At 31.4% G+C, this 14,615-nt stretch overlaps 1 protein-coding gene across 1 annotated transcript in view; it reads right to left on the bottom strand.

Annotated features, from left to right (window-relative positions):
- The window catches only part of LOC143228636 (nucleoporin p58/p45-like), a 34,460-nt gene extending 20,015 nt beyond the window's left edge, over positions 1–14,445 (bottom strand). The window contains exons 1-8 of the mRNA XM_076459863.1: positions 14,424–14,445; positions 10,936–11,043; positions 9,364–9,431; positions 8,713–8,883; positions 6,515–6,646; positions 3,712–3,736; positions 3,168–3,233; positions 1,318–1,492 (exon numbers count right to left, since the gene is read on the bottom strand). Coding sequence (XP_076315978.1) covers positions 1,318–1,492; positions 3,168–3,233; positions 3,712–3,736; positions 6,515–6,646; positions 8,713–8,883; positions 9,364–9,431; positions 10,936–11,015 — 717 coding nt within the window. The 5' untranslated portion in view covers positions 11,016–11,043; positions 14,424–14,445. The remainder of the gene's footprint in view (positions 1–1,317; positions 1,493–3,167; positions 3,234–3,711; positions 3,737–6,514; positions 6,647–8,712; positions 8,884–9,363; positions 9,432–10,935; positions 11,044–14,423) is intronic.
- Between the last annotated feature and the right edge of the window lie 170 nt (positions 14,446–14,615).

Raw genomic sequence — 14,615 nt, 5'->3', positions numbered from 1 at the left:
ACCTGAACTGATTCCTCCTGCTACATAACTGTCAGTTAACTTTGTGTTAAACACGTTACCTGAGCTGATTCCTCCTGCTACATACCTGTCAGTTAACTTTGTGTTACACACATTACATGAACTGATTCCTCCTGCTACATACCTGTCAGTTAACTTTGTGTCACACACATTACCTGAACTGATTCCTCCTTCTACAAAGCTGTCAGTTAACTTTGTGTTACACACATTACCTTAACTGATTCCTCCTGCTAAATACTTGTTAGTTAACTTTGTGTTACACACATTACCTGAACTGATTCCTCCTTCTACATAACTGTCAGTTAACTTTGTGTTACACACATTACCTGAACTGATTCCTCCTGCTACATACCTGTCAGTTAACTTTGTGTCACACACATTATCTGAGCTGATTCCTCCTGCTACATACCTGTCAGTTACCTTTGTGTTATACACATTACCTAAGCTGATTCCCCCTTCTACATAACTGACAGTTAACTTTGTGTTACACACATTACCTTAGCTGATTCCTCCTGCTACATAACTATCAGTTAACTTTGTGTTACACACATTACCTGAACTGATTCCTCCTTCTACATACCTGTCAGTTAACTTTGTGTTACACAAATTACCTGAACTGATTCCTCCTGCTACATACCTGTCAGTTAACTGTGTTACACACATTACCTGAACTGATTCCACCTTCTACATAACTGTCAGTTAACTTTGTGTTACACACATTACCTGAACTGATTCCTCGTGCAACATACCTGTCAGTTAACTTTGTGTTACACACACTACGTGAGCTGATTCCTCCTGCTACATAACTGTCAGTTAACTTTGTGTTACACGCGTTATTACATGAGCTAATTACTCCTTCTACATACTTGTCAGTTAACTTTGTGTTACACATATTACCTGAGCTGATTCCTCCTGCTACATAACTGTCAGTTACCTTTGTGTTACACGCGTTATTACCTGAGCTAATTACTCCTTCTACATACTTGTCCGTTAACTTTGTGTTACACACATTACCTGAACTGATTCCTCCTGCTACATACCTGCCAGTTAACTTTGTGTCACACACATTATCTGAGCTGATTCCTCCTGCTACATACCTGTCAGTTACCTTTGTGTTATACACATTACCTGAGCTGATTCCTCCTTCTACATAACTGACAGTTAACTTTGTGTTACACACATTATCTGAGCTGATTCCTCCTGCTACATAACTGTCAGTTAACTTTGTGTTATACACATTACCTGAGCTGATTCCTCCTTCTACATAACTGTCAGTTAACTTTGTGTTACACACATTACCTGAGCTGATTCCTCCTTCATTCTTTGAATGGCTACTGCATTCCTCTGTAAACCATTTGAAACTTCAGACAACAACTGTTTCAGTGCTGCAGTTTCATCCTGCACTTTAAGTATATTCTTGGAAGACACTCGGGATATTTCTTCTCGAACAAGTTTTTGGTCTTTAACATACTTTCTAAGATAAGGTATCATAATTAACAGATTAACAACAACAGTGATGACTAATATTGTTATAGGATAAAAATACACAAATATTACTACTAAATCATTAGTAAGTCTACACGGTTACTTCTCTATCCTAACCAGCTGTCTAGGTCCTGTATCATATCATGAAGTAGTCCTGTTACTTTTCTATCTTAACCAACTGTCTAGGTCCTCTATCATATCATGAAGTAGTCCTGTTACTTTTCTATCTTAACCAGCTGTCTGGGTCCTGTATCCCATCATGAAGTAGTCCTGTTACTTTTCTATCTTAACCAGCTGTCTAGGTCCTGTATCATATCATGAAGTAGTCCTGTTACTTTTCTATCTTAACCAACTGTCTAGGTCCAGTATCCCATCATGAAGTAGTCCTGTTACTTTTCTATCTCAACCAACTGTCTAGGTCCTGTATCATATCATGAAGTAGTCCTGTTACTTTTCTATCTTAACCAACTGTCTGGGTCCTGTATCATATCATGAAGTAGTCCTGTTGCTTTTCTATCTTAACCAGCTGTCTAGGTCCTGTATCCCATCATGAAGTAGTCCTGTTACTTTTCTATCTTAACCAACTGTCTAGGTCCTGTATCCCATCATGAAGTAGTCCTGTTACTTTTCTATCTTAACCAGCTGTCTAGGTCCTGTATCATATCATGAAGTAGTCCTGTTACTTTTCTATCTTAACCAGCTGTCTAGGTCCTGTATCATATCATGAAGTAGTCCTGTTACTTTTCTATCTTAACCAACTGTCTAGGTCCTGTATCCCATCATGAAGTAGTCCTGTTACTTTTCTATCTTAACCAACTGTCTGGGTCCTGTATCATATCATGAAGTAGTCCTGTTACTTTTCTATCTTAACCAGCTGTCTAGGTCCTGTATCCCATCATGAAGTAGTCCTGTTACTTTTCTATCTTAACCAACTGTCTAGGTCCTGTATCCCATCATGAAGTAGTCCTGTTACTTTTCTATCTTAACCAGCTGTCTAGGTCCTGTATCATATCATGAAGTAGTCATGTTACTTTTCTATCTTAACCACCTGTCTAGGTCCTATATCATATCATGAAGTAGTTCTGTTACTTTTCTAACTTAACCAACTGTCTAGGTCCTGTATCACATCATGAAGTAGTCCTGTTACTTTTCTATCTTAACCAAATGTCTAGGTCCTGTATCACATCATGAAGTAGTCCTGTTACTTTTCTATCTTAACCAGCTGTCTAGGTCCTGTATCATATCATGAAGTAGTCCTGTTAGTTTTCTAGCTTAACTAGGTCCAAAATTAGGTTTAATAATATGGTTAGCAAACTGGTCCCTTTAATTCAAAACAAAACCAAATGCTGACATAAATATATCAATTAGATTTTCATTTTGAAGATGTTTTGATGAAAGATATGAGGAAGAACTTTCAAACTTAATGATGTGACGTGTTCTCTTAAAAACTGAAATACCACATGTAAAAGGGTTCACTAACAGTATCTGAATATAAGATGTCATTCAAAACTAAAGCTACATCCAAACATACCAGTTGTGTGTTAATAATATTTTAGTTATACATTATAATAAATAATTATGATATATTGTTATTTTTTGTCCTGCACTATAAGCACATTTACACTGGTCTGTTTAAAGAACATGTGAATCAAATATTAACTTACTTGAAAGATTCTAAAGTGATACTAATTTCATTTGGTAAAAGAGTTTCTTTGATTGTCTTGCTGTCACTAGGAAGATTATATAAATATATATATATATATATACACACACACACACACACACACAAACAAATATATAATTCTAAATTATGATATAAGTACAAAGTGTAAATATATCTCAAAGATGTAAGATATGATTAAAGGGAAGACCTACAGTGCTAAGCCTGAAATAATAAGAGTTAGAGACTACAGCAGATTAATGTATTCAGATCCAATATGTCTCATGTTAAACAATTGTTTAAAACAGAAAATTGTATCAAAAAGTTGTAAATTCCAACCAATACTCTGAACCTTGTCTGATGGATATTTTTTTATGCTGTATCTTTAGTTTTAATTATTTGTATACACTAGTTAGCTTGGCCTGTTTGAACATGACTGAAACATTGTTAAAGTTAGGAAAATGTAAAAGTTTTTCAAAAGAACTTAGAAACTCATAATATATATAACGTATTAAATATAAATATATATAACGTATCTTTGTACCTACTTTTTTCCAGATTCATTTTTTCCACCTTTAATGTAACACAGAAAAACATTTATTAACACAAATTCATTATGATACTAAATAACATTCCTTAATATTCTCTCCATCATTGTATAGAAAACAAACAAATTTATATTTATTTATGCAAAACAATGTTTATGTTCCACATTAAACTTTTTTAAAAATTAGAAATGACTCTGCATGTTTTAATATTTTCTGCTACCATCACCAAAAGTACAAATCTATACAAAAAGTGGACTTTACATGAAAATCAACACACTCACTGTAATTCACCATTAACACCACATTACATCTCTATTTAACAAATGATTATTTGATTTACAATACATAACTTCAATAGATAATAAACTCATTTGCTGTCTTGGGTAAATTTAAAATTATTGTTTTATGTCACTGACCTGTTTCAACAATGCGTTCGACCAATACTGAGCAACCTGTTTCTACAATATGTCTGACCAGTATTGAGCCAATTGTTTCTACAATATATCTGACCAGTACAGAACAACCTGTTTCTACAGTGCATTTGACCAGTACCAAGTCGACTGTTTCTACAATGCGTTTGACCAATACCGAGCAACCTGTTTCTACAATGCATTTGACCAGCATTAAGTGTCCTGTTTCTACAATATGTCTGACCAGTACAGAACGACCTGTTTCTACAATGTGTTTGACCAGTATTGAGTCGACTGTTTCTACAGTGCGTTTGACCAGTATTAAGTGTCCTGTTTCTATGATACATTTGACCAGCAGAGACCCAAACATACTTTTATTATGTACACAACCTTTGCATTCATTAATGGTGCATTTAAAGTCATGTCTAGTTTGGCAAGTACATTTTTGTGTCCTTCAAACTTAATATATACACAGCTTTCTGTAAAACAGTTTTTATTTTTAGTGCTAGGAACTATTCTTTTACTTTTATTAAATGGCTTAAAAATAAGAAAATAATTAAGTTTTCTAATTACATCGGTAGTTTGGCTAGTTCTACCATTTATGTATGTTAATATCAGAAAACAAAAATACAAGTGAAATTTAATTACGCAATGCATTATTACTGGAAAAGAAACTGTATAGCAACATCAACACACAAACAAAAGGTATATATCAAACTACATGTGAATGTAACAAACCTCATAATGGTCAAACTAAACATAATTTTAAATTCCACATTAATAAACAAAGGTTGTGTACACAAAGAAGAATGTTAACTTCTCCATTGACTGAACACACCTAACTCTCCAAACCTCTTTCGTGAGATTTTTACTAACTTAAATTTAAAATTGGATTAAACCACTTTAATATATTTTAATGTAATTAGTATTAGTAAGTACATTAAAAGAAACTTTTTAAAGAAACAGCAAGAAGCTGATATAGGCTGTTGGCACAGATGGTCAATGCATGTTTCTAGCTGACTCTCATTAGCAGAAGGGAAATTTCCAACAATTTCTTCCCATGTAAAACAACATTCTAATATTTCCACGTTTAAGAAAGTTGTACTTACAATGGAAGCAGTTTGTTGACCAAGGGTTAAAGCAACTCAAAGGATTAAATTAACTCAAATGGCAAAATGGATTTAAAAAAATATTCACATTAAAAACAATGTAGAATGTTTACAATGTAATATGTTTAGATTATCATGTCTCCTGAGGGTACAAGCTTCCTTGAACAAGAAAAATAATTAAGTTTGGCCTAGTTTCATTTATCATACTGAACTTACTTGTTATACACAGGATAGAATCTAATATTTTATTCAAAATAAAACAATACTGGGATGTATACATGGACACTTTTTGTTTGTTGTTGTACAATTTCCATTCATTGTAGAATGTGTATATGTGTGTTTTCTTATAGCAAAGCCACATCAGACTATCTGCTGAATCCACTGAAGGGAATCGAACCCTATAGATGTGAGTGATCTGTTATGAAAAACTGGCATGTTTTGAAATTCAGAAAGATCAAGATATACAATTTTTTATGAGAATCAACCTTTTTTTGTTATTTTACTGAGGCTTTCTGCAATCTATATTAATATCACAGCATTCAGTTACAAAACAATCAAAATCACTGTTCATAACTTCACATTTATTCAATTATAAATAAAATTTTAACAGCCAGTCATTGAACTGAAAATGTAATTAAATATTTATTTCTTCTTAAGGAACAAATGATATTTTGACAATATCTAAACCCTGTGAAGTCAGCTTCAAGCTTCTTCATAAAAATCTGTTTCATAAAAATCTGCAAGACCTGCACAAACTAGAATTTTAAGATGCAATACTTGACCAAGAATGACGAACATGAGAGAAAGTTACACAAAGTGATCAATATTCCAACCATGTACCAGATAACATCATGTTAAAAATAGCAATTGTAAAAACTTATACTGATGCCAATGTACATCATCACATACAAATTAGAAGGACTGCATGTGACTGCACATTAACGACAAAGTTATGAATTATATACATCTAGCAGTTGCTCTGCAGGATGTAGCAAGTGCACATTTTACCAGGGGACTTCCTCAGCTACCAGAACATTTTGACAACACTGTTCCAGTAACCATCAACATGTCTATCTACAGTCCTTAGATCTACTGGTGGAAAGATAAACTCTCAAGTCAAAAGGTGTAACTTCTGCTGGATGTGAATATATAGTTCAGTAATTTTTAAACTAAGAGTGTAACATTATTACTTAATCTCACAATTCACTAAAAACATATTACAACTAACACAGAATTTTAAGCAACAACAAAACCACAAGAATCAAAATCTATCACAGCACTCACTTGCTGCTCCTGTAGACTTTAAGTCAACACCACCTAATCCAATGGGTGCTGAAGTTGTTGGTATTGATGTGGTAACATTCAAACCACTTTGACCTAGTCCAAATCCACCCAAAGATGGAGCCACAGAAGTCCCTGCAAAACCATATTATGTACAAGAGAGCTTCCTACTTTCTATCATCTAGAAATACAGGGAGCAGCTAACCATGTTTACAGATAATAGTTGGTATTTACCAAAATTTTAGTGTGGTACAAATATTAGATTAACACACCTAAAACTTTTTTAAATCTACTGAGAAATTAAATCACAGCCATGTTGTTACAAATCCTGTTAGTCTTAAAGAAAAGCTAGAGAACTAACCACACACACACAAAAAAGACATTAAAATATACCACTCAGATACTTCAAAACAACAAGTTATTAAACTATTCAACTATGTGATCTATCGAGTTCATTTTTTAAGTTTATCTACATAGGTAAATATTAACATGAAATAACTTATCTCTTAAACAATTTAAATGTTTAATTTCTAACTCATAAAAATGTTTTCTGTAGCCACAATTTACCTTTAACACTTTTGCAAAGGGTCATGAGTTAAAGGCCACATCATCTCATTTGTTGATTTACATTTAAAATTGTATTGAACTACTATTTAATGAATCTATGTCAATAAGTTTGGTATGAAATTGAACAATAGTTCAACAGTTAATATTATATATGAGTTAATTTCTTAAAGTAAATATTAAAAGAACACACCTAAATATACATTTTAGCAAGTCACGTGGTATGTTGAATGTAGCATTGTTTAAAATTAGATATTTGTGATGTCAAAATACCAAGTCTGTAGTTTTGTACAAATTAGGTATACACATCGCTAATACTAACAAGCTAGAATATAAAATAAGAACTTCATATCTTTTTTATTCTGCCGAGATATGGCTTATGTACTGACTCAAACACGGTGACCCCTGTTCAACTTTTTAAAATGGTCCCTTATATACTCTTATTTCAACGTACGACATATGGATCACAACTCAGAATGTCCCCTAGTGGTTTTCTCACCCACTTTAATCTGTGAAAAGGCAACCATGTTCTTTTGAACCAAGACGTCAAGGAAGTAGGTTGTATCTTTAGTTTCATATTTTTTTTCCTAAATACAAATTAGTTATTACACTAAATAAATTATAATAGAATTCTATGGTATTTTGATATAGTAATTTATCATTTATTTGGTTATTCAACTGTGTGTTTGTGTGTGTGTAAACCTTCAACAATATATTTTGTTTCATATCATTCACGTGCAAAATTTTAAAAAAAGGCTTAGCAACCAAGTTCAAAGATTGTAGCTGGAAAGATAACTGTTTGCTTTATTTCTTTATTTATTATTCTATGTTTTAAGAAAAATAAATTTAATAACTTATTTCTAAATAGTAATAATCTATATACATATATAAAGTATAATAATTGAAATGTGACTGTATATTACAAAATACTAGTGTACTAAAACAGTCAAGACAGCATCACTTTGTAAAGACCACAGGTCAGTTTTATATTTTTGGATATATATATAGAGTGCATGTGAACAAAAGCAATACAAGCTATGTAATGTTAGCTAGGTATGACTGGAATATTATATATATAATCTTATGAGACTTAAGCCACTTAGACATTTGTATTTCCTCAGTATAATTTGTCTTAATTATAGCATGAAATAAACAATTTATTTTTATTTCTTTTATTTATTTATTTATCCAATGATTATGAAGTCAGTCAAATTAACACGTCCCACACAGTTAGGGTATAGAATATAACACACAGAATATAAATTCTTACTAAAATCAAACATTTAAAATGTATTTAGCAGGTTTTAGAGATTATGAAAATAATATTTGAGATCTTTTAGGATGAAATTACTTTGCTCTCAGTCTAGCAATGAGATCCTCAACGTTTTCACAAACACATTTTTAGTACAAATACTGCATTAAAGAAACCTGATTTTGTGTGTGTAAAAAATGGTAATGTTCACTAGAAGTCTCGGGGGAATTTTGTAACACACATACTGTATCAAAGTTATAGTACAAATAATTAACATGTACAAATATGTATACACATTTGTGTATATCATACCTAGCCTACTGCAAAAGGGTTAAACTGAATTTTAAAATTAATTTTTAAAACTTTGAATCAACTAAGCAAGTACCTAATGCAACTCCAGTGGAAAGGCCTGTAGTTGTACTGGAAGCTGGTAAACCCATGAAAGAGCTTCCAGTAACTCCTGCCGTGACACTTGTTGCTGGCTGTGTGCTCATAAGACCACTGAAAGGTGCCGAAGCTGTTGTTTTGTTTCCAAAACAACTTAAGGTATTTGTTCCTGAAAACAATCAGTTTACCTTAAAAAATATCTAAAGTATTTTATTGTTATTGTTTATATAACAATCAAGTTTAAAATAAAATATTAAAATAACAATTGTTGACTCACCAACTTAGAAAAGTTAAATATATTACAGCTTTCTGTAACCCATTACTTACTTTTCTAATATAAATTTTTTTGAGTAAAATATATTTAACACTCCTATGAAAAGTGGGGCCTAATAGGCCCCAGAGCAACTGAAAGGTTATTAATATTAGGCTAATAATTTTGTATTTAAATGAAATTGCCATTTAAATCCATTAATGAATGGATTAACGAAATTCCCACTGTCCCTATCTACTATCTAGCAAAAACCACAGCCAGGGGAACGTGCTTGGAGATATCAGGACTAGAAATGTCTTTTCGTAGGAGTGTTAAAGATTGTTATTTTACAGTCTAACAAAACAGTTTTTTTACTTATGTAACCTAAATTTTTCATACCTGTAACATTACTTCCTGTTTGGGAACCAAAGAGAAGAGGAAGAGAAGTGGGTTGACTTGTAGTGGTACTGACGGTGAAAAACATTTCTTTGTCAAGCATCATGCAAACAGTACAAAACATCAAACATTACAACAATAAAATCAGAAACTCTAACTGCATAGAATTTAAACATTAGTTTATGTCCACCCAACAAAACCCTTACTTTATAATTTAAATATGTACAGCACAACTGTAGTTATAACACATGCTTAAAACTCATCTTAACTCTGTCAGTGTTTAAAACTGGTGAATTAACTTTAGCATGTTTGTCAGAGTTCTCATTTTTCATGTTTAATTGGATGGACTCGCATTATGTCTCAGAGCATTAAGTTATTAGTATATCAGCTGAGTGTCACATATGGGTTACTAGTTTTTGTTAAACTCAGGTTTTTAGTTTCATTTAACAACAAACACCATATTAAAATGTTTAAGGCAACTTACCTCACAATCTATTTAAGTTCAAACAGAGAAACAAACAATAGTTAAAATTACGTGTATACACTATAACAGTCAAGTCAGAGGTTATCTGCTACAGAGACATTTTGTGTATCTATGTTGTGATAGTCAAGTCAGGGGTCATCTCCTACACAGACAATTTGTATATCTATACTGTAATGGTCAGGTCAGGAGTCATCTGCTACAGAGACATCTTGTGTATCTATACTGTGATAGTCAAGTCAGAGGTTATCTGCCACACAGACATTTTGTGTATCTATATTGTGATAGTCAAGTCAGTGGTTATCTGCTACAGAGACATCTTGTGTATCTATACTGTGATTGTCAGGTCAGAGGTTATCTGCTACACAGACATTTTGTGTATCTATACTGTGATAGTCAAGCCAGAGGTTATCTGCTACAGGGACATCTTGTGTATCTATACTGTGATAGTCAAGCCAGAGGTTATCTGCTACAGGGACATCTTGTGTATCTATACTGTGATTGTCAGGTCAGAGGTTATCTGCTACACAGACATTTTGTGTATCTATACTGTGATAGTCAAGCCAGAGGTTATCTGCTACACAGACATTTTATGTATCTATACTGTGATAGTCAAGCCAGAGGTTATCTGCTACAGTGACATCTTGTGTATCTATACTGTGATAGTCAAGTCAGGGGTTATCTGCTACACAGACATTTTGTGTATCTATACTGTGATAGTCAGGTCAGAGGTTATCTGCTACAGACATTTTGTGTATCTATACTGTGATAGTCAGGTCAGAGGTTATCTGCTACAGACATTTTGTATATCTATACTGTGATTGTCAGGTCAGGAGTCATCTGCTACACAGATATTTTGCGTATCTATAGCGTGATAGTCAAGTCATGGGTTTCTTTCTTGGAACTTGAACGTGATAGCTCCTTCATGAAAGCAATGAATTCACATCCACCAGTATAGCCAAATGTGGTAAACACCAGTCAATGCAGATTTCCTACATCAAGGTTCTACCAATTGAGCTCTGCGGGCTCAAATCCACCCCTCCTATCAAGAAAAGTAATATCCATACTATAGATAAAATTACACAGACTTTTACCTAACACCAGTGAAACCTCCAACAGACTGTTGAGTTTGAGGTTGTAATCCAAATGAAAATCCACGATTTGTACTGCTCATATTTCCACATTCACACTGGCTACAGTATCTGGAAATCACAAAGCAACAGACTTTATAATAATAACACAAAACATTTAATGAAATAGGTAATTTCTCATTAATAATTATCATACTTGGACTCACAAAAATCTTAAACTTTATTTCATCTTTCCTGTTATCTTCAGGTAAAAACAGACTTTTATTTTAACAATCATTCTTGGTCTGTAAACCTTAATAAGATCACTTTCTCGAGAGAAAATACAGGTTAAATCTATCCCCATACGACAACCTAGTAGCCTTCCTTTCCAACAAGTCAACTTCCCATCTTATTATATGAAACCAAAACTGTACACAGTATTCTAGGTGAAATCTAGTAATTTGTACATGGAATTATCCCTTCTCACTTGTAATCAATTTGCATAATATACCATAAGATTATTTTAGCTTTACCACTAGCAACAGACCATTATCTTGATGACTTATTGAACATAATGCCAACTTCATACTGCAGATAAAGCTAAATGATCAGTGAAATTTCATAATTAATTGTCAAGTTCATTAATTTATTACATTCAACTAACTGACTATTCTCACAAGAGAGACTTGGATATATGGATTTATCAAAAGACAGTAAAACATTATTACTTTAATAACAACATTATTTTAATTACAACATCATTACTTTAATTATAACATTTTAATTATAACATCATTACTTTAATAATAACATTATTTTAATTATAAAATCATAACTTTAATAACATTATTTTAATTATAACATCATAACTTTAATTATAACATCATTACTTTAATTATAACATCATAACTTTAATTATAACATCATAACTTTAATTATAACATCATTACTTTAATTATAACATCATTACTTTAATTATAACAACATTATTTTAATTATAACATCATAACTTTAATAACAACATTATTTTAATTATAACATCATAACTTTAATAACAACATTATTTTAATTATAACATCATAACTTTAATAACAACATTATTTTAATTATAACATCATAACTTTAATAACAAATATTATTTTTAATTATAACATCATAACTTTAATAACAACATTATTTTAATTATAACATCATAACTTTAATAACAACATTATTTTAATTATAACATAACTTTAATAACAACATTATTTTAATTACAACATCATAACTTTAATAACATTATTTTAATTACAACATCATAACTTTAATAACAACATTATTTTAATTACAACATCATAACTTTAATAACAACATTATTTTAATTACAACATCATAACTTTAATAACAAACATTATTTTAATTATAACATCATAACTTTAATTATAACATCATTACCTTAGATACTCCAACAGTAAATTAAATATTAATTTTACCTACAATTTTATTATTATGACATCAGTTTAATTTATTCATAATATTAATTACATGACACTAATTGATATTAACTGGTTACTTCTACTGTTGGGACAATTTAACAGGTTTTACTAACCTAGTTGTACAATTTTAACAGACTTCACTGACATAGTTAAACAACTTCACAAACAAGTTTTTCCATTTTATATCAAAATTTTGGGTAAAATATTCTTGGATGTCAAATTCCAAATGTCAAGCTTTGAACTCTTTACAGAAAGTGAAAAACCCATGCAGTCATCCAACAATCAGACCATTTGTCTCAGGTGTAACAGTTGTTACAGATAATACACATTAAAAACAACCAATTCACAACTTGATTAAATTTGTGTCTCTTCTGATTACAAACTGTCAATGTTAGGGCTAAACTCATGAGACCTGACCAATTAATAGGTTCCCTGAGAATACAGAGAATTCAACGACTTTCTTTTATTTCACTGAAAAGTGTGTAATGTATTTGAAAAGTACAGAAACCATGTAACATCTAAAGCCTCAAATATTGCTTACATGCACAAGCCTAACATCCATCTCAAAACATAATGTACTTATTATCTATGATTACTCTGAAATTTGTAACTGTATTCGAACACCAAAATTAATGTGTTTTTTTTTTCTTTTTCCTTTCCACATACACATTCGCTAAAATTTCTGTGTAAATGTACTTATATGAAACATGTTTTTGTGCCCATACTCATAAATCTGTGCAAGAAATACTTGGGATTTCAGGTTCTTGTGAACCCTGGTATTCTCAAGGATGTAACTTACAAAAAAAAAATTTTTTTTGTAAAAATTATATGCTTTCTTTAATATTAGTTTCATTAACAGTATTCATTAAGATGTTGATACATATACTAATTTATATTACCTATACATATTACAAGAATTACTTTACATTCAGTGATTACGAGAAAACCCATTTGTAGAGAAATATATATGTAAAACGGCTGGTTTGGGTTGAGAAAATTTTATGCAGAGGAGCGAACAACGTTTCGACCTTCTTCAGTCATCGTCAGGTTCACAAAGGTTTACATATAAATTACTTTACATCGTTAGAAGGGTAAAAGGTGCTCTCATTCAAAATTGACAAAATTATTTTGTGAGACATCTGATACAATAAGTATTCTCCAGTTAGAATTTGTGCGACATTTCTAAAGATAATAGGACAAAAGGATGGAAGTTTAAAAACTGTATTTAAGAAAAGGGCTAAACTAAAGTTTATTTTAAGAATATAGTGACTAAGTTTTGAAATAAGCTACAATCTGAAGCATTGGAGGCCAGCATTTTAACATGAGAATTAATGATTTCTTGAACACTGCAGAGCAGTGATGTCGAGAAAACCCACTTGTAGAGAAATATATATGCAAAAACTCTTCTATGTAAAATATTTTCTCAACCCAAACGAGCCGTTTTTGCATATATATTTCAATGCAGAGCAGGTTTAAATTTTTCTTTACTCAAGGCGAAAAATGAAAGGTTAACTTAGGAAATTAGACAACAAAAATGCAGTCCATGAGAGAAATCTAAAAAACAAAACTAAAAATAGAACAACTGGTTATCTAGTACTAACACTAAAAGAAATCAAACACATACTAACATTTATGACAACTGATAGAATAACAAATTTATAAAATTCCATTTTCAAAGAAATTATTCTTTCTACTTCTAATAATATTCTATAATATTTATAAAGTAAACATTTACAAGATATCACCGAATTTAGGAACAAACCTTCACAAACCTTCAGCGTGTTTCTTAGTTCTATTTCTTGAAAATGAAAGCCAAACGAGGACTAACAGCAACACGTTCAAATTCAATGCTTTATGCCTATTTACTATCTTGAATTTCAACTTTGATTCTCTCCTTATGCTGTGATAAAAGTATATATTCGGATAAGATTAAAAATACTGCACCGAATTTAAAATCTAGTTAAGTTCAAGGTTGATCACTTTTAACATTTTTTAAAACAAATTTTCTGGCTAAAACGTACATGTCTATAAACTTACAGGATATACCTCCCACAATTTGAAATAAGTGAAGTTCTTAACACGAGAGGGAAGTGATATTACGGCAGAAAAATATACATTAAAATGAAAATGTTCGTGAATTTGATACATATAAATGTTTATTGTTTATAACAAGCAAACAACGAGAAGCGACAACAAAGTGGAAAATTCTAATTTTGGTACTTATTTTAT

The sequence above is a fragment of the Tachypleus tridentatus genome, chromosome 10 (assembly GCF_004210375.1).
Source record: "Tachypleus tridentatus isolate NWPU-2018 chromosome 10, ASM421037v1, whole genome shotgun sequence".
Lineage (NCBI taxonomy): Eukaryota > Metazoa > Arthropoda > Merostomata > Xiphosura > Limulidae > Tachypleus > Tachypleus tridentatus.
This window is presented reverse-complemented; position numbering and strand designations above follow the sequence as displayed.